At 42.4% G+C, this 26,788-nt stretch overlaps 1 protein-coding gene across 1 annotated transcript in view; it reads right to left on the bottom strand.

Moving 5' to 3' along the window:
- Positions 1-24,675, bottom strand: part of Cpa2 (carboxypeptidase A2) — a 37,399-nt gene extending 12,724 nt beyond the window's left edge. The window contains exons 1-8 of the mRNA XM_031381064.1: positions 24,620-24,675; positions 17,132-17,218; positions 7,672-7,753; positions 6,884-7,018; positions 6,317-6,412; positions 4,695-4,796; positions 2,498-2,596; positions 977-1,087 (exon numbers count right to left, since the gene is read on the bottom strand). Of these exons, the coding sequence (XP_031236924.1) occupies positions 977-1,087; positions 2,498-2,596; positions 4,695-4,796; positions 6,317-6,412; positions 6,884-7,018; positions 7,672-7,753; positions 17,132-17,218; positions 24,620-24,675 (768 nt within the window). The remainder of the gene's footprint in view (positions 1-976; positions 1,088-2,497; positions 2,597-4,694; positions 4,797-6,316; positions 6,413-6,883; positions 7,019-7,671; positions 7,754-17,131; positions 17,219-24,619) is intronic.
- Between the last annotated feature and the right edge of the window lie 2,113 nt (positions 24,676-26,788).

Raw genomic sequence — 26,788 nt, 5'->3', positions numbered from 1 at the left:
AAGAAAGAAAGAAAGAAAGAAAGAAAAGAGATGGAATTTGTGAGAGAATAGTTTGGGAAAACATGGGACTAAATTGGTAACCTTACTACAGAACTGCCACGGGTGTTTAATGTATTGTGGTTTTGTTTTTGTTTTTTTAATGAACCTCTAAGAGATTATAGGCAGCATTCCTCTGGCTTGCCTGTGGAACCTATATCCATTCATGCAGTGTCTCTGGCTGTGAGCAGAGAATGTCAGTCTCTGAAAATGCTTCTGTCATTGTCATTGTTAACTGCCCTCTACCAGAATAAACCTGAGACTCTGATTCATTCTGAATATGCATGAGGTCACAGTGCCATAGTGATGCTTTTGAAATGGTGTCTTGGGGGAGCGAGCCTATATAACTCCTTTTACTCACATCACAGAGGGTTTCTTTGCAAAATTGTAAGTAAAGATGCTAGGATGCATTGTGCTGCCTACTTAAATCCTGTAGCAATCTAACTGTCAGAAGGTAATATCTGCTTCTTCTTTTCTATCACACACACACACTCACACACTCACTCACACTCACAAACTCACTGACACACACACATTCACACTCACACACGCTCACACACACATACACACACACTCACAAACTCACTGACACACACTCATACTCACACACATTAACACTCACATACTCACACACACTCACACACACATACACACACACACACACACACACACTCAGAGATAATTGGAACGAATCTCCCAGGTGACTCACTGCAAACTCAGCACCCAAATAGTCCAGCATAACAGCTGAAATAGGCTCTGGCTGAGTGGACATGTAAAGACATTGAGTGTCAGATTAAGAAACGATTATAAACATTTCCCAGTGCCACTACTGAGAGAGTGGGCATTCTGCTTAGAGTAAATCAAGAACAGACAGATTAGTTTGGTTTTCCATGTCCCTGCATGTCATAAGTCCTGCAACAAATGAAATTGAGTGGCTTACGTTGGTTTGGGAGAACACATATCCATCAGGGTTTGTGACAGGCAGCAGGAAGATATCCAGAGTATTAAGAAGAGAAGTGATGGCTGGATCAGTTCCATAATCAGAAGCAATCTGAGTAGAGACATAGGCTTTCAATCTTACCATCTGCTTTGCCCAGAAGATGCATTGCAAAATACTATGGTACTGTGGTTTTATGGTTTATTTGGGGGTTTGTTGGTTGGTTGGTTTGTTTGAGTTGTTGTTGTTGTTGTTATTGCTGTTTCCAAACATGAATTAGGGATCACTCTTGATCAATGGGGAACTTTTAAATCCCTTGGAGTACAGCATCTTGCAGGGTCTAAAACTTTCCTTCCTGGTGACAGTAATTTTCTTATATTAAGTAAATACCAGTTTTATTTTCCTTATTAAGTAAATATCACCTATTTTTTTCTCTTAGAAATAGCAACCCTCTCTCCCTGGGTGTTTTCTTTTTGTTTTTGTTTTTTTGTAGTGAAGCTTTTTGCAATGGTGGGCAATGGTATGTGTGGCTTATTTGGATCTATAAAGTAAATTTTTAAAACGATATTTGAAAAAAAACTTGATATTCATTAATCCTCTAATGGAGTGACTTTCCAAAAGAACTCAGGACCAACATCAGATTACTTAAATATGTGGGGACTTTGCTAAAGATATGGAGAACCGGTTAAATTTCATTTGGGGAATTACATTTGGCTGCAATCAATTGCAGGAGAGCTGAAGTTTCTGCTGGATTAAAATTTATTCATTTCCTGTGCTCAGCCATCCTAAGGCATTATTATTCAACTGTTAAATATCCATTTCATAATACCCTAAAGGTAACCGCATTTTAATTGAAGGGAAAAATGTATCAGTCGGCATGCACGTGGTTGCACATGCTTGAATGATCTGATGTGGATTGATTTCCTTTGCTCATGAATTAACATTCTGATTTATAGCATGTCATTTTGGAATTACTTAAGAAATACCAGCCTAGGTCACACCCAACATCGTTTCCTAGCTCTTGTGCCAAGGACCATGTGGAAGAGAGAATGCCACATTCCAACTTCAGAATCGTATTTGGGCAATATTCAGAACGTTCAACCCACATACCCTCAGCTCGGTTCACTGTAGATCTGTAGGTTGGAGTCTTCTCGCGCACGTGTTTCCATTTGCTCTCTGAAGCCCTTTCAAGACTTTGTAGTGGAGGCACCTCACTCTAAGTACCAAGCTTCCCTCCTGCTCCTAGGCTGAAACTCGACACCCCCGAAACGGTGCCCGCCACCCCGTCCAATTCTTCTGGCTTGTTGTGTTTTTAAACAAGGGGCCCAGGGACTCAGTACCATGATCCTAGACGGGGTAATACCAAAGAAAAGAAAGCTTGGCTGAGTCTGTTTCCTGCCGCTGTGGTAAAAGGAGGATTTGGCTTGGAGTGCTTGCAATCAGGCCCACCAGGGCAGTGTGTGTTTACTTAGAGAACCTAACTCCCAAAAGACAAAATATGTGAGAAATTTTAAGCAAAATGACCTTATTTGCTGTCCACAGTGCAGTAGCTTGTGTAACCCACTCTCGAGCGTGGATCCCCGCGTCAAGCCAGATGGCTGGCTTGTCTCCTCCGGTGCTGAACTGCAAAACAGAGCGATGGAGAAAGCGCTACTCCCCAGTCGGTGCCTGTCCCCCACAGGGTCTTTCTCTGTCCCCTTTCTGTTCTCCATGGGATTAAGAGAACAAGAGGAGATGGACAGGTGACACTGGCTTGATTCTTCTATCAGTTTGTTTAGTCCCTTTCTTGAATGAAAGAAAGAAAGAAAGAAAGAAAGAAAGAAAGAAGGCTTAAATGCAGATTGAGAAGCAAAGCAAAATTTTCTTCCCTTAATGTTTGTAAAAAAAAAAAATGCTGCAGATAATGTAATGAAAATATGCTGAGAAATTCGCATATAAATAAAGAAATAAAAAAGAAAAAAGAAAAAAAAGAAGGAAAAACGAAAAAAAAAGAAAATATGCTCACGTTAGAAATTAGGGAAGAAACAGGTTTCAGTAGTCATTCTTATATTTTTAAAGACTAGTTCATGTGGGAGGAAGCATGCAAGCAAATGTATGGGGGTGGTAAGGAGGGGTGAGGAACAGGGAAAAAAGGAGAAAGAGAAAATATTTACAACTATCATCCTATAGTGGTGAATTCGAGTTGCCAAAGCTATTCCTCGCCCTTTTTGTCTGTTCTTCTGTTTCCAATGTTTATGCACGGATCTATTATTTCGGTTCTAAGAATCTCATCAGAGCCTTCTGAGTCCTCCATCAAAACAGGGCGGCAAGCTCCTGTGGCGCTCTCCAGCGCTTCAGTTGTATAATCTAAGTGACTGGGTTATTTGGAACAGTGGCCTTGCCAATTGGATCACTAAATAGGAGGGAAAGATTATTTTTGCACCATCAACTTCTACCTCTGTGCAGCATCCCAAGCATAACAGATAAGGTAAATGAGAAATGCAAATTCTTGCTAAGATTTTCACATTTCACAGGTTTGGGAAAGTTTTGTTGAAAATGTGTTGGGTCTTTTCCCTCCCTCAGAGTGCCCAGACGTCAAAAGTAGGGAACTTTTAAAAAACAAAAAACAAACAAAAAGTCTCAACCACCAAACCACTTGGAAAAATCGAAGGCCAGGAAAAACCAAGGCCGGAGAATTCAAAGTTCCCTGACTCAGAGGTAGGCCAGATGGAAAAGAAAGGGGCAGTAGTAAGCGTGCAGCCTAGCCGTCCCGTAGTGGGGCAACCACCCCTCCCAGGCCAGCTTTGGGGAAACCGCTCCGGAGGAATCCACGTCCCAGTTAGTCAGTTGGTTCCTAGCCACAGCGTTTCCAAATTTAGTAGGGCGTTGTGACATTACCTCCCCCCACTCCCCCCTTAACAAACTCTTTCTAGGAAGTCTGGGGAAATAATTTTCACTGTTTTTCTGAACAAAGTGTAAATGCTTGAAACTATCGACCCGAATACTGTTAGGGGTGGCGAGACACAGCGAACCCGAGCCGTTTTTCAACTGTCACCAAAAAAAAAAAAAAAAAAAAAAAGCATTCCAGGCTTTACCAAAGCATTGTATACTGAGAAACTAGTTTGGGTTTGGGGGCTTTTTTTTGGGTGGGGGGTTGGTTTTTTTTGTTGTTGTTGTTATTGGGTTTGGTTTTTCGGTTGGTTTTTGTGTGTGTGTGTGTGGTTTTTTGGGGGGGTTGTTTGTTTTTTGTTTTTGCCTTTTTAATGCAGCTCGAACAATTACTAGGTGCTTTTTGTTTGCTTGCTTGTTTGTTTTTGTTTGTTTTAAAGCTGGCTTTTACAAGAAAAGAGAGAAGAAAAAATCCGCAAAGAACTCCCACTTTGATTAATTTCCCCAGTGCTCGCCCGCCCTTCCCCCGCGCCCGCCGCCTCTCCTGCTCGGCTCCAATTGGCGCGCTCGGCCTGGCTCCCCGCGAACGCATCTATCAGGACACATTAATTCTCTCCTGCAGACCTGCGTCAGCGTGCAGGAAAAGAGAAAAAAAGAATAAGGAAGGGGGGCGGGTGGTGGTGGGGATGCTCAAAACCAGCAAAAACCGGTTAGGAAGGAAAAAAGAAAAAAGAAAAAAAAAGGGGGAGAAAAAAAAGGGGGGAAAAAAACCTGCTCTGCAAGCCCAGCTGGGAGGAGCGGGATTCTAGAAGCATCATGAGAGGGAAAACAAAAGTCGCTTCCCCCATTATACCTTGAGCACATTCATGGGCCGATTTTCAAAAGATGAACCGATATTCACTTTGCTCACTAGACCAGGGTTCTCAGCCACGAGGTTATCCATTTCTTGGTAAATCTGGAAGGTTCAAATGATAAACAGGCGTCTGTAATTGAGTGACGGAGCGAATGCAGCTATTAGGGTCTTGTCGCCCGTGCGTTCCCGGTCTCTCCGCAGCCTGGCTGGGGACGGCAGGAAGCCATCACGGGGATGATGAGTCACTCTGAAAAACAGAAGCCATCTTGCCGCAGCACAGCCGGTTCTTTCCAATTCTGTGCAAAGTAAAATGGCATTTGTCTGGTTTGCTTTTCCTCCCCCTAGACCATGTCCAGCAGGGAAGTCTTTCACCTTAACCAGCAAACCAAACCATAATGGCACCAAAAGAGATGTGGCCGACTTGTGCTACAAAATACAAAATGCTCTAGTGCAGGCCCTGGGACAATGGGGACATCCTCCAGTCAGTGGCTACTCGGACCCCAATTTTTAAGGCTCATTGAAATTCCGAGCATTCTCCACATACCAAGGCTTCCACCATTACAGAGACAGACCTGAAACAGTATCCAGCTGTTGCCAGCATTTGCTGCCACAAACACCTATTTGTTAGATCTGCAAGTGGGAGAGAATAGGCTTTATACATACATACATACATATATATATATATATATATATATATATATATATATATCCTTTCACGAGCTTCCTCTAGCCAAACTAAGACACTTTTTTAAGAGGGAGAATTTTAGGAAGGTAACAAGACACATATATAACATATATTGCCAGGTGGTGTTACCCCATGCTCAATTGCACTGGTATTTCTGACAGTGAAACAAACAAATTTGTTCAAGTCATATCCGTCCCTCCCTCCCAATCATTTTAAATAGCTTTTACCACTAAATTAATTATGACAAAAAAAAAGTTAATACATCTTAAACTTCATTTGTTGGCTTATTGTCCCCTTAGTCTTCACTATTCTTCTCTTCACCTCTTAACTCCCCATGGTCACCCCCAATCAGACAGTGCAGATAACTCCGTCTATACCAGCTTCTGTGTTGAGCTAGGAAGTGCCGCAAGTGCACTCCAAGTACCTCCATAACAGCACAGGGCCCTGATAGAGAAGAGAATAAGACCCAGAAAGGCAGAGACTAGACTTTTTGCTACTGTGTGACCTTGGATCAATGTGCACGTTGGGAGCCCCCAACATACACACAGACCCTTGTGTGGGGGTCAGCTGACACAGAGTGGACCCTGACACATCCAAGACCACAGTTCATCGTCGCTCTTGAGTGACGCTGTAGCCTATGCAGCTTAAAAGTCAGCAAAGGAGTGCTGTGGGAAGAATGTGAAAGAGCTATTTGTGGACTCACTTAAAACATTCTCAACACCTCCAAAATAACCGTGTGGCTGTTGGGATGGACAAGCGGACTTCAGTTCTTGTATTAAGCAGGCACAGACTACAAAAGCTGAGGGAGACGTTAGGAAGTTAGGAAATAGAAGGAGGATAATATCTAGGTTATCAAATCACCCCCCGGGAGGAAGTAGCCTTGTCCTCAGAGAAAAGAGAGGCTGGTTTCTCTGATCTTCCATTTTGAAATGCCTACCTCTTCCAGGGTATGATAGGCCCCAAAATTGAAGTTACTGGCACGTTCTCTTTGCTGGTTGAACAGCATTTCTTCACGCTCTTGATCCAACAGAACCTAAGGTGAAACAACTCTTATGATTTGCATTCTAGTGCATTGCACCAGCAATGCATTCAGTCCAGTGGGGTAAATCGTGTGCTGATACTTGGTCCCCGGGAACAACCTTTCCTCGCTGTGTTTACATCTTGTCCATAGGCTCTGGGTCAGAAACCTCTTAATTTGGTAGTACTCTGAGAAGGGATGGGGTATGCACAGGCCAGGGGTAACAGTGCTTAGAGAGCCTTCAGACCATCTTGTGGCTTAGGCTGCCTTTTTGAGTTAACCTCTAATTAAAAACTAATTGAATCACAGATTGGTCTCCTTCCATTTGCATAAAATGCAAAAAGGAACGGGAGATGTGCCTCCCCGCCACCTTGCATAGGAGTTCACACTGACTGAAGACGAGTGTGAACCCCACGGGTCCCTTTCCTGGCAGAACATGAGGAGAGCCAGGAGGCCTCTCTGCAAGGCTGTTCTCTGCACACTTACTTGAACATCTTCGATCATGATGGAATAAGCAATCCCCTGGGACTCCAGGAAAACTTTGACGGCCTGGATGCTGGCAAAAGGGACTCGGACATGGACTGTCTGCCTGGGGATGGTAGGGGATTTCCAAAAATCAAGCTGAAAGGAATAAAGAGCCACACTAAGATAACGACGGGATTGCTCCGGGAGAAATAGGTAGCTGTACACTGACAGATTTCAATAATGCAATTGGTTGCCTAGTTTATTTTGAGTCTACAAAACCAGAATCATTCCAGAACCACTGGGATAACAGCAGCAAGAGGTTCTGTGTACCCAAGGGTCAGCAAATATGTTGCTCTCAGCGCACACGCCCCATGGCCAGATACTAAAACTGGCAGAGAAAGAGATGACTTTAAATTATGGGAGGTCTTGAAAAAATAAAATCAATCTGGCACTCAAGAGGTCCAATTCATTTCATCATGGGGTATTAATGCCATAAATTATCTTAAGGGGGAAATAATGAGTTAAAGGTGTTCAGCTTTCACATTTTCCATCTTTTTTTTTTCAAGTGTTACAGTGGTCCTGTGAGATATGAAGAATGATATATTTCTCCTCAGTTTTCTGATTGTGAAAATGAATCACTGGGAAACAAGGCGGTTTTGCTCAGAGCTGTAGAGTTGTAGCTAAAGTTCAGATTCTAAGAGTCAGCAGCCCACATTACCTCCAAGGAGTCAGACTATAGGCCGACATAGCTGCCAATCATGCTGACTTTATTCACTGGAGGGAGACAACATTGACGGTATGACAAATACCTCAAGATGCTCTTCAGCCTCCAATTGCAGCAGAGTCTTAATTTGCTCTTCATTACTTGGGATGATCTCAAGAACTTGATCTCTAAAATATATTAACCACAGACATGACCTTAAAAGCCAAACCTGTTCACCATTTCCTGTGGCTTTTTGCTCCAGTCAGCCTCTGCGTGGAGGTGAAGGCAACAGTCAATAATCTCTTTCACAAGCCAGAAACTAATAAATCCTATACTGACCCACATCCCCAGAATGAAGAGGTGATCAAACAGTCTTATTTCCTCCAAGGAAATGTTATCTAAATAATAATTAAGAGGTGTACCTGATCCAAGCAGGAAGCTTGCCATTAAAGTTTCCTTTCCTTGAGCTAATGAGTATTTGTCAGATAACACCTGCTGCTCATAAAGCACTGGCTCTTAAAACTTGTCTGTCCCTGCTTTCCAGGGAGAGACAAAAAGGAAGAAATAGGGAAAGGAGAATAATTAATTTGGTGCTTGTAAGAGGAAGTAGATTCACATCTGGGGACACATGAAGTTTTCTGGTTGTTTTTGTTTGTTTGTTTTATTTTTGTGGCTGAAAATATAACAGAGTAGCATCTCCCAGGTCCCGTGGTCTAAGCAAACTTGGGCACAGCAAGAGAAAACTGTGGCCCAGGCAAATCAAATGGTGGGTCATACACATACTCTCACATAAGCTGCAAGGAGAAAATGGTATCGTGGCAGAAAAGAGAAATTCCCAAGCTGGCAAGTGTATTGTTAGCGAAAAGTTTGGGTGGAAGAGCCTTTTGCTTAGTAGCAGAGCCTTTTCTTTCTCCGTCCATTTTTCCAAGCAGGCTGACTTCCTGTTCATGTGCCCTGGAGAGGGAACAATGTAATGAGTCACACTAGAAGGGGTGAGGATAGGAAACCAGACCTTCAGATGCAGCTCCACACGCTTTCCACGGCTCTCCCGTGTGACACACAAGTGGCAGAACGCAAGCTCTTCCAGACCCTTCTGCCTACAAGTAGCCATCTGCCACAAATGGTCTGAAAATTCCTCCATTTGGGTCTCATTACTTTTAGTTAATGCATGAACTACCAGGAGTCCATCTTTAAAATGAGGTGCTGGAAAAAGCAACACATTAGACGAGTAGTTCCTGGTAGGGTTTCTAAGGGATCAGCCCCAGGAGTTGCTCAGCCAAAAAGAAAAGGGTGCTAACTTTAAAAAAAAAAAAAATCCCTCCTAGATTTCTAATGTACACTTACTTAGTCAATGTTCTAGAAATCCTAAAATTCATTTCATTCTCTGATTCCCAAATCAAATTGGCTTCATTAATTTCATTAATAATTAAATTAATTAATTTCATGGCTTCATCAATTCCCTTGGAAAACTCTCCAAAAATGCACCCTTACAGAATTGTGGAACCTGGACTGGTGTGGGTGGCTCACACCTAAAAGCCTGGAACTTGGAAGGCAAAAGCAGAAGGAAGGCTACAAGTTAGGAGTTGAGCAGCCAAAGTCTTAACATGAGTTCTGGAGCTGTCAGGGCTACAGAGTAGGCACCTGTCTCAAAAAACGAACAAACAAAACAGAGGAATCAAAGGATTTCAAAACAAAGGTGAGTGAATCCTAAAGCCAGGAGAGGCATCACCTGACACCTGCAGTCCAGACCTTCGTACTCCTGAGGAGGCCCCTACCACCCAGATAAGAAACCTGAAAATAGGAAGACAAGTGCTGACAGGAAGGATAAAGTCCAGAGAGGTGGGAGGTGGGTGGGAGACAGGCCCTTAGAATAACGCCTGAAGCAAGTATGGACATGCCACCTCTTCCCTGCTGGCTGTCAGCCCCACATTCTGACCACTGGAGAGAAAGGGGGGTGAGATCAGTTCTGTGAAAATTCATTTTTACAAAATGGAGTCACTCCTGTCGCAGCCCATAAAATAATGTCTAAGGTCATGGGAAAGGAAGAGGAATAGGTCTTGAACTCATCTCACAGAACCAACTCTCCCAAAGACATTCTGCCCTATCTTTAAAGCTATTCTTCCTTAGCAAATGATAAAGGAACTCCCAGGCTACTTCTTAAGACTAACTTCACACGGTAATAGTCCTGGGTCTCCAGTCAGAGCCTGCAGGCTCCCACAGGCACCGGAAGTGTCAAGGCACTACCGTTCAAAATACACTTCTCCCTCATGCAAAATCTCTAGCCTCTCCTCTGTTGTCTGTACATAGTAGAAGCCACCATAGTCTGTGAGCGCCCCGATGTACAGTCCTGCTCTTTATTACCAGATAAAAGGGCTCTGTTTGGGGCTTTTGATAGTTTCCACTCCTTTCCACCTCGACAGTCATTCATGTCCTCTTTGATCAGCTCCTATCTTTCCCACTATCTCCCCACAACCTAAGAGTGTTCTGAAAACACAGAGCACATACATCCCTTATTCAGTGACCAAGTTGTGAGCAAATGAGAGGTTTTGGGAATCAAGTAAGTAGAAACCAAATAAATACCAGAAAGTGTCACTTACCCCACAAATGTTTCTTGACAGCAGATATACCCAAATAGGGCAACCAATAACAGGGTCAACCTCATGGTCAATGCTTTTCCCAGAGCCCAGAGTTCAGAGCCCTTCCTGAACTTTATAGGGAGCAGGGCTGAGGGTTATCTATTGGCGCTATGAGAATTCAAAGGAATTCCCATATGGCCAAATTCTCACCTGCTTGTGAAATTCTCAAGGTCCCAGATACCAGAGCATGCTATCGCCTGTCTGTGTATTTTCCTTTTTTAGGGTGAGATAACAGATTTCAATGGAAAGAAAACAAAATCATTAAAGCATACCAAGGGCAAATCAGATGTTTATGATTGAGAACCTAAAGTGCCGTGGGCCCTACTGGGTGATAGAAGCCAGATTAATAGACCTAGAGGTTAAAGTCCTTTCTGGGTCTTGGACAAAGCGTTTACAGTAATTACCTAGCATCCCGTCCATCATATCCCATTACTTTGCTCATTCGTTTATTTTTACAATGTTTACCCCGAAGCTCTGTAGTCGCTCAGTCCACATCTGCCCTGGGTCCCCGGAGATGTGGCCTGGCCCAGCCTCACTCTCTATTAAATAAGCAAAGCAGAATGCCTTGTAATATTTAATTCCACACTGTCTCTAAAGTGATCCATCTGCATTTGTACCAAATTAATGCCTCTATTGCTATGCTTCTTCTCAAAAATGACAATGTCTTTCTGATTGTAGAGGTAAAGGCGCTTGTTGAGAAAGTTTGCATTTCAAGGAAGGGTTTTACTTCATCACCAATTCCTCTACTTGAGAAAGCAGTTTGGTATCTGTTTCTCTAAATTTCTTTAAGCAATTTGCAGTTCTCTCTCTCTCTTTCTCTCTCTTTTTCTCTCTCCCCACTCCCTTCCTCCCCTCCCTAAGATTGTCCTCAAACTGGTCTTGGAGCTGACACTAGTTTTGAACTCCCAATCCCCCTGTGTCTAGCTCCCAAATGCTGGGATTACAAGCATCTGCTTTCAAACCCGGCTTGTTTTATTGGTTTTTGTTTTGTTTTGTTTTGTTTTTGTTTTCTTTTCCTAAAGCAAAGATTGTACTAACAAAAATTGTTTTTAGATGAAAGTAATTTTTCTTTGTCTATACACACAGACCTTCCGTAATCTAACTGTGTTCACCGTTTACAAGGAGAATGAGAATACCTGCTTTCTTTCAGGAATCCTACTTATTGCATCTGCATAAATAGCAATCCTATTTATAATCTACACATTATATTCCGCCTGGCAAGAATCAACCACAAACAGCTGTAGAGAATTTTCCTACTTTTCTTTGTATATCAAAATTTGTATCTGCACACACTTTAAATCCCTGGATTAAAATTCTCAAGCAACTGCTCAAAGGAGAAAGCCACACATATCATGTTTCTAGTTGAAGAAATTATTTAGTTTGGTTTTTATTTATTTTTTTTTTTATGTTTTATGTTTTTGTTTAGTTCTAGGTTTTTTTTGTTTGGTTGATTGGTTTGGTGGCGTATTTTTTTTTTTTTGCTTTGTTTTTTTATTTGGTGTTCATTTTGTTTGGTTCTATTTTGTTTACTTTTGAGCCCAGATGGGTCTCAAACTGCTGATGTAGCTGAGGATGACATTGATCCTCCTGCGTCTATCTTCTGAGTACTAGAACTGCAGGCTTGTACACCATGCCCAGTTTGTGTGGTGACAAAGGTCAAACCCAGGGCTTTGTGCATGTTGGAAAACCACTCTGTAAGATGAGCGCCTAGTCTAACTCCTGGTTTTTCTGACTCTTAAGAGTCAGAAAAAGGGGGCTGGAGACGTGGCTCAGTGGTTTCAAACACTAGCATCTCTTCCAGAGGATCTGTGTTTGATTCCCAGCACCCACAAACTAGCTCACAACCATCTATAAATCCAGTCCCAGGGGATCAGACACCTTCTGGCCTCCATGTGTACCAGGCATACACACAGTACACAGATTCAGGACAAAACCCCGTGCACATAAAATCAATACAATGTAAAAAGAAAAAAGAATCCGAAGATAAACCCAAGAAGCTAAGACTACAACACGTCCTGTCTTAAGTTACTGATACCTAAAATGAATGCATAGGTCAGCTACCTCAAAAGGTGGCTGGCCCTCAAGCTGAGTTTCAAGACAGGGAGTATGTGGCAAAATAAAGATGAGAGATCTGAATTGCTAGCAGCAGGCAAACACAAGATGGGGAAAAGCTGGGAATCATGCACACAGCCAAGTTAAGGAGTCATGGTGGCACATACCTTCCATCAAAGCATTCAGGAGACAGAGGCAGGAGGATCTCTGGTGAGTTTAAGGCCAGCCTGGTCTACAGAGTGAGTTCCAGGACAACCAGGCTACACAGACAAACCTTGTCTCAAAAAAATAAAAACAACTATAAACAACTGAGCATGGTGGCATGCACTTATAAACCAACACAGGCAGGAGGATCATGAGCTAGAACAAATATGGGCTACACAGCAAAACCCTGTAAGGGAAAGAAAGAATCATAAAAAGAGGGGTGGGAGAGGAGAGAGGGGAGGAGAGAAGATCTAAAGGAGGGAGTGGAGGGAGAGAGGGGGAAGAGTGGGAGGATAGGGCAGGGGAGGAGAGGAGGAAGGGGGAAGGGAGAAAGAGAATTAAAATAGAAAAAGCTGCTGGGAAGGGGATAAGGCTGTAAGTTGTAAGAGGCCTTTGTTTCTGTTTCTGACGGTGTAAAGATCTGTGTCATGACAGGACACTATGTTTTCCATTTTCTAATTCTAGAAATGGGATAACATACACTAAACTGCATGTATTTTAAACATACCGTTTGATAAGTTTTGACATAGGTACATACCCACATCACCACAATCAGTGAGACATATCATATATCCATCATCCCTGATAAGATCTGTTTTTGAGAGTCACTGAGAAAATCTCCAGCCAGAAAGAGGTCATAGACAGCCTGTGCTTTCAGGATGAAAAAAATGACACACATAGACACACACCCCAGAGGAAAGGGCCTACAGAAAGCCCCAGGGCTGATCTGAGGTAGAGCAGGCACCAAGAACTCTGTCCTCTGACTCTAGTTCCCAGCTTTGATGCTCCACAGGGCCCAATTACCCCCAAGTAATTCTACTCAGCTCTAGGAAAAGACCATTTTTGACCAAATGGGTCTTTATCAACGCATCCCTGGGGAAGCTGTAATTTAGGAGAAAGATGATAGGTCCCTGTAGAAAAACGGTCTGATGGCACGTTGCTCCCGACCAGGATGATGCTAGGCACACTTTAACCCCAGAAGGTGAAACAGCCTAATCACAGGCTAAGGTGGGGGCTGGGGGGAGGGATGCTATATGGAACCAGAGCAGACCCAACCACAAATTAAATCCCTCAGAACAGTTTCCAGACCCCCAAAGTTTTCCACATCAAAACTCCGGACGTGGACGTCTTTATCTGCTGAAATGTGTTTATTTGTAGCAAAGTGAGCTCTGCAGCAGAGTTAATGAACTCCTAACACTATTTCAGAACCTAGTGCTTTGACTGCAAAATACACAGAATCTATCGTTTCAATCAGCCAAGCTTTAAACAAAAATTCCCATCCCAGCTGCTTGATTCTTTGCAGCACCTTTAAAACAAGACACCTTTAAGCCCTCATGGAATGTCTGTGTTTGGACAGGATGTGAGTGTTCGCAGAAGCCAGGGGGAAAGGGAATGCCAGCAACCTCTCCACCATCTTGGCAACTTTTTCTGTGAATGTAAAGTTATTCAGAAAGTGATTCTAAAATAGAAAATCTGCCTTAAAAGTGAAACCCTGATGGACATAGTTACATGTCTGTAATCCCACTACCTAAAAGACTAAGAGGGTGTGGGGGTGAGGTGTTCAAGGCCAGGCTGGTGCAGCAGGGGGTGGGGGGAGTGGGATGCAGTGGGTGTGTGTGTGTGTAGAATATGAACACTACTGAAAATGGATGCACACACAGATGCAAGCATTTAAAGAAGCCTGAGTGGGTCATGGGCAGAGCATTTGCCTGGTACACCCAAGTCCCTGAAGCCAATCCCTAGCACCACATTAAATAAATACATTTTACAACTTGCAAAATTTTCAGGAGCAAGATGAGTCAATGGCTAAAAGTGCCTGCCTTCGAGTTTGGTTCCCTTGCCCACATAGGAGAGAACCAATTCCCTAAAACTATTCTCTGGCCTCTACATTTGCACCTTGACACACACATCTGAACAAACATACACATGCATGTGTGCACATACGTGAAGGCACATTTTTTTTAATTAAAAATAATCATCTGTAATAATCAAAGAATCAATTGGGGGTTTGTTGTTGTTTTGGTTTTGTTCTTATTTTTAAGATGGGGGGGGGGTTCTCATGTAGTCCAGGCTGGCCCAAACTTCTGATCCTGAGGACAGCTTTGAACTACTTAATCCACCTCCTTCGTTCTGGGATTACAAGCACATGCCACCAAGCCATCTTTTAAAATGCTATTTTTTAAAATGAGACCTCATTTTGTTTTTGTTGTTGTTGTTTTTGCCAGTCAGATTATTGAAGTTGTTAGGTCTTGCTGGGGGTTTTTGTTGGTTGGTTAGTTAGTTGATTTGGTTTGGCTTCTGTTTCCTATCATGGTTGGTTTCTTGAGGAAAAAAAGTGAAGTATTACTGAGTTGGTGGACGACTAGGGAGATTCTCTGGGGGAAGAGTACACCCTGTTACATTTGCGTGCGTGAGCTCCAGCAGCTCAAACCTAGAATCATCTATATCTGTACTCTGATGCCTACCCCCGATACTTTAGGAATTTATTCTAAGAAAATCTTTATGATTGATCTAGGATTTATATTCATCCAAATGGTGAAAAAGTGGGATACCTTAGTGTATCCTAAGTAATAGTTTGTTAAATCAAGCAAAACAAGTTCACACCAACCAAAGCCGTGGTGATCATTTAAACACGCTGCGGGTAGGGTTGACTACAATACAGATTTGTGTTAGACCGAGTGATTAGTGATTGAACTGTGGACTCCAGAGTCCACAGTTCAATCACTAGCATGTGCTCACACACACACACATGTAAAATGGACCAAGATTGGATGAAGAGCTGACTCAGTGACTAAGAGTTCTGACTTCTCTTACCGAGGACCTGAGTCAGTTCCCCGTATGCACATTCTGGGATGTTCACAACAGGCTGTAACTCCAGCTACAGGGATCTGTCACCTCTGGCTTTTGAGAGTACAACAATCATGTGCACATACCCACATACAGACATTCATAATTATAATTTTTAAAAATGTTTAAATGTGCGCTGGACGTGGTGGTGCATGCCTTTAATACCAGCACTTGGGAGGCAGAGGCAGGTGGATTTCTGAGTTTGAGGCAAGCCTGGTCTACAGAGTGAGTTCCAGGACAGCTTGGGCCACACAGAGAAACCCTGTCTCGAAAAAAAAAAAAAAGTTCACAGAACATATTCAAACAGCTTATGAAACAAAATGCATACACAAAACCATGAGTACATATCTGTAAGAAATACCCTAAGAGCCGGGCAGTGGTGGCACTCACTCGCCTTTAATCTCGGCAGTCAGAGGCAGAGGCAGGTGGATCTCTGAGTGTGAGAGGTCATTTCTGACGTTCGACTCAAGTTCCAAGACAGCCAAGGCTACAAAGAGAAACCTTATTTCGAAAAAAAAACAAAAAACAAAAACAAAAACAAACAAAAAAAAAAACAAAAATAAGGAGGAGAAGAAGAAGAAATGTGATAAATGATTTGGCGATTGCCAAACTCCCCTGTGGTAGACGATAACTTTAACTTCTTCATTTTTGTTATAATTTAGTTAAAAAGAAAAGGGCCAAAGCTACCGACGTAATACTAGAAGCCAAACGTTCCCATGATGCTTCTTCTCTTATCCTCTGGCCCCATCTTTTTCTCTGTTTCTCTCCCACAAGCACTTTCCAGCCTGGCTTTCCTTTTGACCTGTGAGCTCCTGATTTGGGTTGACCCGAGTGCTCTTTATCTACCCAACCTTTGGTGCACCCGAAAGCTTACCACCCTGGCAGCTCTCTGCTGCCCCCTTCTGCTACCTACAGACAACCATGGTCATTCCCGAAAGGTCCGGATTTCCACCCTTTCATCTCTTCCGAAGAAGGTATTTGCCATCCGATGGCAAAAGGTCCAGTAAGCAAGTACTTTACGTATATATATAGTCAATTAGGAAGAAAGACTATGTTGTCTAATTGCAGCCCCTCAAGTTCTCAGAGCAGGAACTACTTGCTCTCAGTAGGAGACAAGCAAGACCCCCTACTCCGCGGTGAGATCTGACTTCTCTTTCTCTGTTGGTTCTTTACCCACAAGTCAATCAGTGTCTAGGCCAGCAGTGTCCAAAGCAAGCATTCTACCCCTATGCTGTCCGTGTGCTGGACACCACCATGGCCAACCAAACATTTGGAATATGAATATGATTGGGGAAATGATATATTTTTTAAACTTTTTTGTTTCTTGTTTGTTTTCTTGTTTGTTTTTGACCCAGGGGCTCACTTTAGCCAAGGCTGGTGTGGAACCCACCATGTAGCCCGCACTGACTTCAAACTCATGACAATCCTCTCGCCTCAACCTTTCAAGTACTAGGATTATAGTCATGAATCCCCATATTTGGCTTCTTATTATAACTTAAATGGCACTGGCTGGCCTGGAACTTGCTATGTACCCCAAACTGGCCTTGAATGAGCACTTGCTTTTCTTCCAGAGGACATGATTTCGGTTCCCAGCACTCATATTAGACAACTCGAAACCTCCTGTAACTGCAGCTCCAGAGGAATCCAGGCTTCTGGCTTCCACAAATATGTGTATAATTACATATGTGTTTGCAATAAATTTCTATTGAGCATCACTAGTTCAGATGGAAAAAAGATGTCTAAATATAAAGTCTCTCAACATCAAACGTAGCAGTTTCCTGGAAGTGTGCAGAAAAACCTGAAGCATAAACAAAACAGTAATATTACCTGTTGTAACAAGATGAGCTTGTTACTTCCCAAGGCCATAAAATAAGTGATGATGATGATGATGATGTTGACAACTCCAATTTCAGCCTGTATTAATTAATTAAAACATTGGGTGAATGCAGTAGCACATGCCTATGATTCTAACACTTAGGAGGCTGAGGCAGGAGGATTTCTATGACTTCAAAGTCAATATGGGCTGCATATTTAAAACAAAAGTGAAAACACTGCAGAGGAAACTGAGGACTTTGGAATATCTGAAAGATAACAGATTGGTCTGTATGAAAACATATTTTTGAGGGGGCAAACAGCTCAGTGGGTAAAGCGTTTGCCAAGGGAAGCCTGAATGCAGTCCCCAGAGCCCACATTCTAAAAACCAGGTACAGAAGTCAGCCTTAGGCAAGTTAAGCAGTGCTTCTTCTAAGGTGTTATTCTGGAGGGCCTCTGCCTTTGCCAAAGTAGACAACAGAAACAATTGCCAAAAGTTGTCCTCTGACCTCCATAAGCATGCCATGGCTTGTGTTCTCTGTCTCTCTCTCTCTCTCTGTCTCTCTCTGTCTCTCTCTCTCTGTCTCTCTCTCTCTGTCTCTCTCTCTCTCTCTCTCTCTCTCTCTCACACACACACACACACACACACAACACTACGATTATAATAACAACAATATATAAAATACATAAACAAAAAGAAAACATTATTATTATAAATTTACCTTTAGTTGTATGAATGTTTTGCCTGTGTATGAACCACTTCCTGGCCTGAGCTCTCAGAGCCCCAGAAACTGGAGTTACAGATGGTTGTGAGCTGACCTTCAGGTGCTAGGAATTGAACCTGAGTTCTCTGGAAGCCTGTGGCTCTTAACCACTGAGCCATCTCTCTCTGTGCCTATAGACTATTAATAAGCATAGTATTATATTGTATTGGGGATGAAGTCTCACTGTTTTCTAATCTATGAATAAAAACACTAATATATTTACTAATTTATGGCATCAAATTATTCACAGCTTCAAGGAATTAAAGAAAGTTTAATATCTGCTGTTTTAGGAAGATCTCTTGCACTAGGCCCCAGCTGACCAGACCAGAACAAAATGGGGTCACTCATGTAAGAGATACTATGCAACCAAATTGAACTTGGAAATGGGCCAGTTCTCAAAAAATAAAACAGAAATTTGTAACAACCAATGCAAGGGGCCAGCATGGTAATTCTGGTAGGGAGTGATTGATGGGGACCAATCCACCTTTGACTAACCATCCACACTTCTCTGTTTCAGGGATGCCACCCTACCACAAATCCTAGCTCAACCTCCATTTGTTTGAAAATTCACTTTTTCACAATACTTTTCTGTAAGGTTCTCATATTTAGCTGTTCTATACCCAAAATACTAGTCTGAGTATTCAAACACTATTGAAAAATGTGACCCACAAAAAGTTGTCTATTGCCCCTTTCCACCTCAATTGATACTTCATGATAACTAGCAGTTAGATTTAATTTTTTTATATATTTATATTTTTCCATGTAATCTTTTTCTATATATAGAAATGTATACAGCCAATTTATTTGGTATGTGGGTGTGGGTGTGAGCAAATATCCTAAAATCTGGGAAAATCTTAAATTACTTCTGGTCCAAGCATTTTGGATATGAGACATGCAACTTGCACAGTGAAAGAAAGGTAAAAGGTAATTATGAATAGAAACTATGTTGTAGATTTGAGCATGCAAAAAAGTCTATTACTAAATAATGTGTGTTAAATGTAACTCATATAAGAGAAAAAAATGATTACAGTTATCCCTGGCTACCCAAATCTACTTATATTCAAATTGAAACAGGAAGAGTTTAGATAGTGAATTCAGATGGTGAAGGATTTTCTCAACATGGTTTGCTCCAAATTAGATAGCAAATACCAAGAGATTAAGTTAGGAAAAAGTATCCCAAAATATTTATCCAAAGCCAGGTATGGTGGCACATCCAGCCCTTGGGAATCAGGAGCAGACAAGAGATAGGTGAGTTGGATTCCAGCCTCCTCTACAAAGTAACTTCCAGACCAGCCAAGGCTGCATGGTGAGACCCTGTTTAGAAAAACAAAAGAGCCAGATGGTTGATGGTGCTTGCCTTTAACCCCAGCACTTGGGAGGTCGAAGCAGGCAAGATCTCTGTGAGTTTTGAGGCCAGCATGGTCTTCAGAATGAGTTCTAGCACAGTCAAGGCCACACAAAGAAACCCTGACTCAGAAAGAAAGAGAGAAAAAAAAGAAAGAAAGAAAGAAAGAGAGAGAGAAAGAGAGAGAAAGAAAAGAAGAAAGGAAGAAAGAAGAAAGAAAGAAAGAAAAGAAGAAAGAGAGAAAGAAAGAAGAAAGAGAGAGAAAGAGAGAGAAAGAAAAGAAGAAAGAAAGAAAGAAGAAAGAAAGAAAGAAAAGAAGAAAGAAGAAAGAGAGAGAGAAAGAAAGAAAGAAAGAAAGAGAGAAAGAAAGAAAGAAAGAGAGAGAGAAAGGAAGAAGAAAGAAAGAAAGAAAGAAAGAAAGAGAGAGAGAGAGAGAGAGAGAAAGAAAGAGCGGGTGGTGGTGGCACATGCCTTTAATCCCAGCACTTGGGAGTTTGAGGCCAGCCTGGTCTATAGAGTGAGTTCCAGGACAGCTACACAGAGAAACCCTGTCTGGGAAAAAAAAAAGAAAGAAAGAAAGAGAGGAAGAAAGAAAGAAAGAGAGAGAGAAAGAAAGAAAGGGGGAAGGAAGGAAGGAAGGAAGAAAGAAAGAGAAAGAAAGAGAGAAAGAGAGAGAAAGAAAGAGGAAAAGAAAAATCAAAACATTTATCTAAATCTATTTGGTTCTTGGTTTTGCACATCAAGAGGTCTGATTATCTCATATTTCTTTTTTAAAAAAATTATCCAGAAATAATATTCATGGAACCATTAAGAATCCTCTCAGGGGGTTCAATTTTTTTTCCTTTAACAAAACTGTTATCTGAACATCTTACAATGTGCACAGTGCTTCTAATCCAAAAACATAACATATTTTCCAAAGGCACATTCCAAGGGCCTGGAAGCTGGAGCACATGGAATGCGTTGATGACTCTCCTTAGTTAGGTTTAGTTTTATGTGTCTGAAAGGAGGTTTTGTTTTGTTTTCTTACAGTTTTTTAAACCTGGACATGTATGACTGATTACTGAAATCCACGAGATAAACTGGGCAAAGCAACAGACACCTTGGTGGCTTTACTTGGTGCTCTTCCATAGAGTTTTCTAGGTGCTTAGTTGGCCAAGTTGTCCATCAGGTTTAGTCTCATTGACTCTTTTTAGTGTCTTTAGGGTCTCAGGCTTGCAGGGCAGCCACACTTAGCAAAGGCTGACTTCTGAAAGTGTTAGGCCTGCAAGCCGCAGCAGTGGCCATCTCTGACGATGTTCCCTTGTCATTTTGCTTCCAATGCCTAAGGCAAATGGCTGAATTCTTTATAATGGAGATGCTGGTCATGGATATAACCATTTTAAATATTCCAACATTGTCGGCTTTATCATAGACCATGCTTTCCAGACAGCTTGCTTCCCATATCTGCCCAAAACTAGAGTATTTTTTTTTGTTTTTGTTTTTTTGGGTTTTTTTTTTTTTTGGCTTTTTCGAGACAAGGTTTCTCTGTGTAGCCTTGGCTGTCCTGGAACTCACTCTGTAGACCAGGCTGGCCTCGAACTCAAATCCGCCTGCCTCTGCCTCCTAAATGCTGAGATTAAAGGCATGCACCACCACCGCCTGGCTAGAGTAGTATTTTAAAGAGAGAAAAAAATTGAGACTTGTATCAATCTAAAATTTAAAAAACATTTCATTGATTTTCCTTTACGTGGAAATTGAACATCTCTTTGATACATTTATTGGTCACTTGGAATTTATCACTTGTGAGGATTTTATTAAATATTTGGATGGTTTCTCTGCTAAATTATTTGGCTTTTTCTTATTTTTAAAGTTGTTTATATATTATGTTTCAAAAAGTTTGCTTATCTTTTTATTTTACTTATTAAGTATTTAGGGAAAGTGTTGTTTTTGGTTTTGTTTTGTTAGTTGATGGTGGTATATGCCTTTAATCTCAGTGCTCAGGAGGCAGAAGCAGGCAGATCTCTGATTGGAGGCCAGCCTGGTCTACAGAGTGAGTTGTAGGACAGCCAGGGTTACGCAGTGAAAACCCTGTCTGGAAAAAACAAAGAGGGGCCAGAGTGAGCGGGGCCGGCAGAGGTCCTGAGTTCAATTCCCAGCAGCCACACACATGATAGCTCACGGCCATCTGTACAACTACAGTGTGCTCATAAAATAAATAAAATAAATCTTTTATTAAAAAAAGAAGAAGAGCCGGGCGGTGGTGGCGCACGCCTTTAATCCTAGCACTTGGGAGGCGGAGGCAGGCGGATTTCCGAGTTCGAGGCCAGCCTGGTCTACATAGTGAGTACCAGGACAGCCGGGGTTACAGAGAGAAACCCTGTCTCGAAAAAACCAAAAAAAAAAAAAAAAAAAAAAAAAAAAAAAAAAAAAAGAAGAAAGAAACAAAGCATCTACATATAATTTTGTTGGGGGAAGAGCGGTAAGTCAAACCCAAGCATGTATGACAATGTATAATAAGGAAGCCTGTTACTTTGTCAGCTAATTACAATAATTCCTAGGGGCTGGAGAGATGGCTCAGCAGTTAGGAAAACTGATTACTCTTCCAGAAGACCTGTGAACTGGGTTCAATTCCCAGCACCTGCATGACAGCTCACAACTATCTATAACTCCAGTTCCAGGGGATCTGGTACCCTTACACAGATATATATGCAGAGAAAACACCAATGCACATAAAATAAAAATAAATAATTTTTTAAAATAAGTTAAATAATTTTTTCTTTCTTTTTTTCTATTTTATTTTCTGTGTGTGGACATTTTGCCTACATGTATGTGTATATACCATGTTAATGCAGTACTCATAGAGGCCAGAAGAGGGCACTGGATCTCCTAGAACTGGAGTTACAGAAGGTTATAAGCTATCATGTAGGTGCTGGGAATTGAAACTGGGTCCTGTACAGAAGCAGCCAGTGCTCTTAACCACAGAGCCATCTTTCCAGCTGTCAAATAAAATAATTTTAAAGGAATATATCTTTTTAGGATTGTGTTCTTTAATTTTTTTCATGGGTTTTGATCTCACAAATAAACAGTCAATAGGCTTTCGTCCAAATACAGGATGATCATGATAATATGTTCCCTTTCAGTGTATTTCCACCTTTGTCTCAATTAAACTAAGGCTATAAAATCTACTTATTCTCATTACTAACATCAACACAGTAAATTCTCAAGGACTAAATAGTCAAATATAATAAACACCAAGGCACACAGGTATTTTTGCAGTTGAAACTAAACTATGGCCAGGCGGTGATGGCGCACGCCTTTAATCCCAGCACTTGGGAGGCAGAGACAGGTGGACTTCTGAGTTCAAGGCCAGCCTGGTCTACAGAGTGAGTTCCAGGACAGCCAGAGCTACACAGAGAAACCCTTGTCTCGAAAAACCAAAAACCAAAAACAAAAAACCAAAACAAACAAACAACAAAAAAAACCAAAAAAACAAACAAACAAAAAAAGAAACTAAACTATGTGATTATATGAAATAGTTGTTCATAAATTTAAATAAACAAGTCTAAACTCTAGAGCACTTAGAGTTTATGTATGTCAAGGACATTTAGTAATGTCCATGTATGTCAAGGAGCTGGCAACCTTAAAGAACCAGAATTACAGAGAATAACCTTGGAATTATGTCTTAAAACTGATGTCAGATCTCTGTAAAGATCACTTGAATGTTTGGCAAGTGAGTTTCTGCCAGAGGAATGGCATGTAAAGAGGCCTGAACAGGGTCTCCTTGAAGCCTTTGTAAACCACCTCACCCCATGCCTCTCAACCTTCCTTCATTAAAGGTAGACAGGATCTACTGCCAGCCACTAAGTTCTTGCTGATAGTCTTCAATAATAATAGAATCATTCATTATCTTGCCCTGCCCTTGGCGTGCATAATTTTTATGTGTGGGTGTGCATGTGTGCATAAGAGACAGACAGACAAGCACCTTTACTTGCCCGCTGAGCCATTTTTCCTGCCCTGATCATATTTTTGTCTTTTTAGTTCTAATTTTGTAATAAAAAGCCTTTACCTCCTGGGGGGAAAACATGAGACAAGAAGCATAGCAGAAAACTAGGTGTCATGTTGTATCTTGACAGCACTTGAGAGACAGAACCAAGGAAGCCAGCCATGAACGTGAGGTCAGCTTGGTATACATAGTGGGTTCCAGACTAAGACCGTGCCAGTAGATTTGCCCTGTAAGGCCCTAGGTTCAATTTCAGGTACCACATTAAAAAAGCAAATCGGGCCAGGGGTTTTACATGTGATGGCTAAATGGCTGAAGGACCTAATTTAGTCTTCTGTGGCCTGGTGCCAGGTATCTCTCCTTACCTGCGGAAAGCCACCACTCTTTCCTTTCAGTCAAGGTTTTGTGTCTGCCTTCACCCTGGTTGCCTCCCATGCCTCCTCAGGCCTGATGTCTGCCTTCAGCTAGGTCGCCTTCTACACATCCCAGGTGCGCTTCTAGCTTCTTTTCTGCCCTCAGTATGACCCCTTCTTCTACCTCCAATTCCCAGTGCACATAAAAGCATTATACTAAAAGGTGTTTTTTTTTCCCAATATGATTTGAAAGCTCAATCCTACATCCTCTCCTCCCTGAGCCCTATGATGCTGCACATTTGAAACTAATTAAAAAGATTTGTGTCCTGTAATTCCTGAGGAGCCATCAGCATGTGTCCTTGAACCTCTTATGGAGCTGAGAAGCATATTGCAGGCTGTATTCATTTTACTGAGGGATGTGCTGGAGCCAACATTCTCAGTTCTTCTCAACTCCCACTCAGCAAGAGCGTCTTGGCAGCTTTGCGATCAGCAACAGTGCGCAACAGTACGGTATCTACACCAGGAAAACCAAAGTGCTACACAGTCAGGCTAACACTTTGAGTGCTGTCAAGCTCAAGCATTCCAGCACACCTCGGGTGTGCAGATTCTTTTGGTTTCTAGTGACAGGGACTCACTTGAGCATAAGTAGAAAGAGGAAGTTATCACGAGATCCTGCCGGTGAGGTGTGGTGTTATTGTGTTATCGATGAGTGGGTGACAGAGAGGCCTTGGAAAGGAACTAGAATGGGGTTGGGGCTGGGGGGCCAGGCCTCAGACCTCTTCACCTTTCTCTATTTACCGCTCATGCTTCTTTCCCTAACAACCAGCTTCCCTACGGCTCCTAATCTACATGGAGGGCTCTTTGGACCTGGAAGACCCGGCTGTGTGTCCAGTTTCCCTGGGAAACTGATATCTGCCTTGGTCCCAAGTCCAGTTTATCAAGCAAGGACTTGAATTGGAAGAAAATTCTACCATAGCCAGTACCTGCCTGGTCAAGGCAAAGTGGCTAGGAGTGGGTAGAAAGGAGGTCATCAGCCCAGAAAGACCAAAGCACTCACTTTACCAAGCTTTTCTCAGTTCCGACCCACTCTCTCTGGCACTCAGGAGGCTGTCACTCATCTCATCGGATGCCACAAATACAGGTTAGCCAGAAGGTATCGGGGCAGGGGCGTTCATCTCTGACACTTCCAGACGTGAATTGTGAACGATCTGGAGTGCACAGGCTACGTTGAAAGGCCATGTCCTTGGGGTCTAATGGTCTTCTGCATCCGCAGCACACATCCATGGATGCAGGAACACAACAGTTTATACACACTTCTAGCTTTAGCAACTTTAGCATTACAGACCATTTCCCAGGTAAAGGGCCCTGCTCTAGAGATCACAGAGGAAAATCCAACCACAAGAAACAGGAAAACTCCCTGAGAATTCTCAAAAACAAACAAACAAACAAAAAGTTAATGTCCCTGGAGGCTGAGGACTTAGCTTGGTTGGCAGAGGGCTTCCCTAATGTATATGGGTTCCAGTCCCAGCACTATAGACTGGGTGTGCTGGTATGTCCTGGCTGGCACTCAGGAGATAGAGAGCAAGGAGAATTGAAGGTCAGAGTCATTTTATACAAAGTCACAGCCACAGGCAACTTTGAGATAAGCCTTAGGCTACATAAGGACCTGTCTTTAAAAAAACAAAAACCAGGAATGACAAAACAAACAAACAAACAAAAAGCTATACAATTAGGCATAATTTGGGGACTGAGGGCTTTGTTTGTTTGTTGAGACTAATTCTCACTATATAGCCTTAATTGGCCTGGAACTCCAAATGAAGACCAAGCTGGCCTGGAATTCCTATCAACCTGCCTCTGCCTCCCCGGGTGGTGGGATTAAAGGTGTATGTAAACTGTTGGTGGGGTATCCCTTTAATCTCAGCACTTGGTGAACGGATCTCTGTGAGTTTGAGGCCAGGTTGGTTCACATCGAGAATTCCAGGCCAGATAAGCTACCCAGCAAGAACAAGTCTTAAAAAAATAAAAAAATTACCTTGCCTGCAAGCAATCCAAATGCAGGTGCCAAACCCAGTGGCACACTCCTGCAATCCCAGTACAGTACAGGGGGTTGAGGCAGGCAGGTGGTGAGTTCTAGGCAAGTGTGAGCTAAAAGGAAAGAAGGAAGGAAGGAAGGAAGGAAGGAAGGAAGGAAGGAAGGAAGGAAGGAAGGAAAGAGGGAGAGGGGGAGAGAGAGAGGGAGAGGGAGAAAATAGGAAGAAAGGAAGAAAGAAGAGAGAGAAATCCAAAATACTGCTCCAGCTCTTGTCAGTTCAGCGGCTTCAGTTCAGCCTCCTGGACACGTGTTACCATCCCCAGAAGACATGGAGGCATCTACTGAAAGGAGAGAGGCCATTTCCTCTCTCTGCATGTCTGTTTTCAGAGTCAAGAAACTTTTAAGAATGCCCTCACCAGCAAACTTCTCCCTGGAATGAAATGACACCCCCTGCCTGCTGGAATCACTCGTCAACGGGGGACTGGTACTTCCATGATTGGCTCAGAGCAATCAAGACCTCGTGTCAGAGAGAGTGTACAATGGGCAGAATGAGGGTCTGTAGGACGGAAGAAAGGGAAGCAATCAGCAGGGGCTACCCTGACTGTCTGATTCTAAAGCCCGCAATCAGAGGAAAGACGCGGGCCCCAGCCCTAGAGCCATTTCTCCAGGCACTTTGTCTCTCGTTTCACTCTCAGACCCGCCGCTCTGCCTTACTAAATCCGGTAGATCCGCCCACCGGAACCTGGTTTTTATCTCCCCTCTCTCCGCTTTTGATTTATTCTAATTAGTAACAGAGCTGGCTCCCTGCCTGGCATTTTCACTGCTAAATCAAGATTTTTGAACATATGAAAGTTTAAGGTGTCAGAGGACACTAATAAAGACTGTTACAGACTGCAGGCCCCTATAATCAGGCAGGGTTAAGGTCTGCCTGCGGAGGAAGTGAACTCAGAAGTTAAAAGATAAAAACTGGAAAATAGTACTGTTGGGAATAAACTTTATTACTTTAAGAAAAAGTATTTCATGCACTGATTTTTGAGTACTAAGAAATTTACTAGATGAAGCAAGTTCAGTGCTGAGAGCTTGGGGGGTCGGGGGTGTTGATCAAAAAGCACAAGAAGGATTAATTTCCAAGACATCTTCCTCTTAGCAGCATCTCTGGGCCCTAACAACCTTCTGCTCTACATAAAAGGTTTAATATT

The sequence above is a fragment of the Mastomys coucha genome, unplaced genomic scaffold (genome assembly GCF_008632895.1).
Source record: "Mastomys coucha isolate ucsf_1 unplaced genomic scaffold, UCSF_Mcou_1 pScaffold20, whole genome shotgun sequence".
NCBI classification, from domain to species: Eukaryota; Metazoa; Chordata; class Mammalia; order Rodentia; family Muridae; genus Mastomys; species Mastomys coucha.
This window is presented reverse-complemented; position numbering and strand designations above follow the sequence as displayed.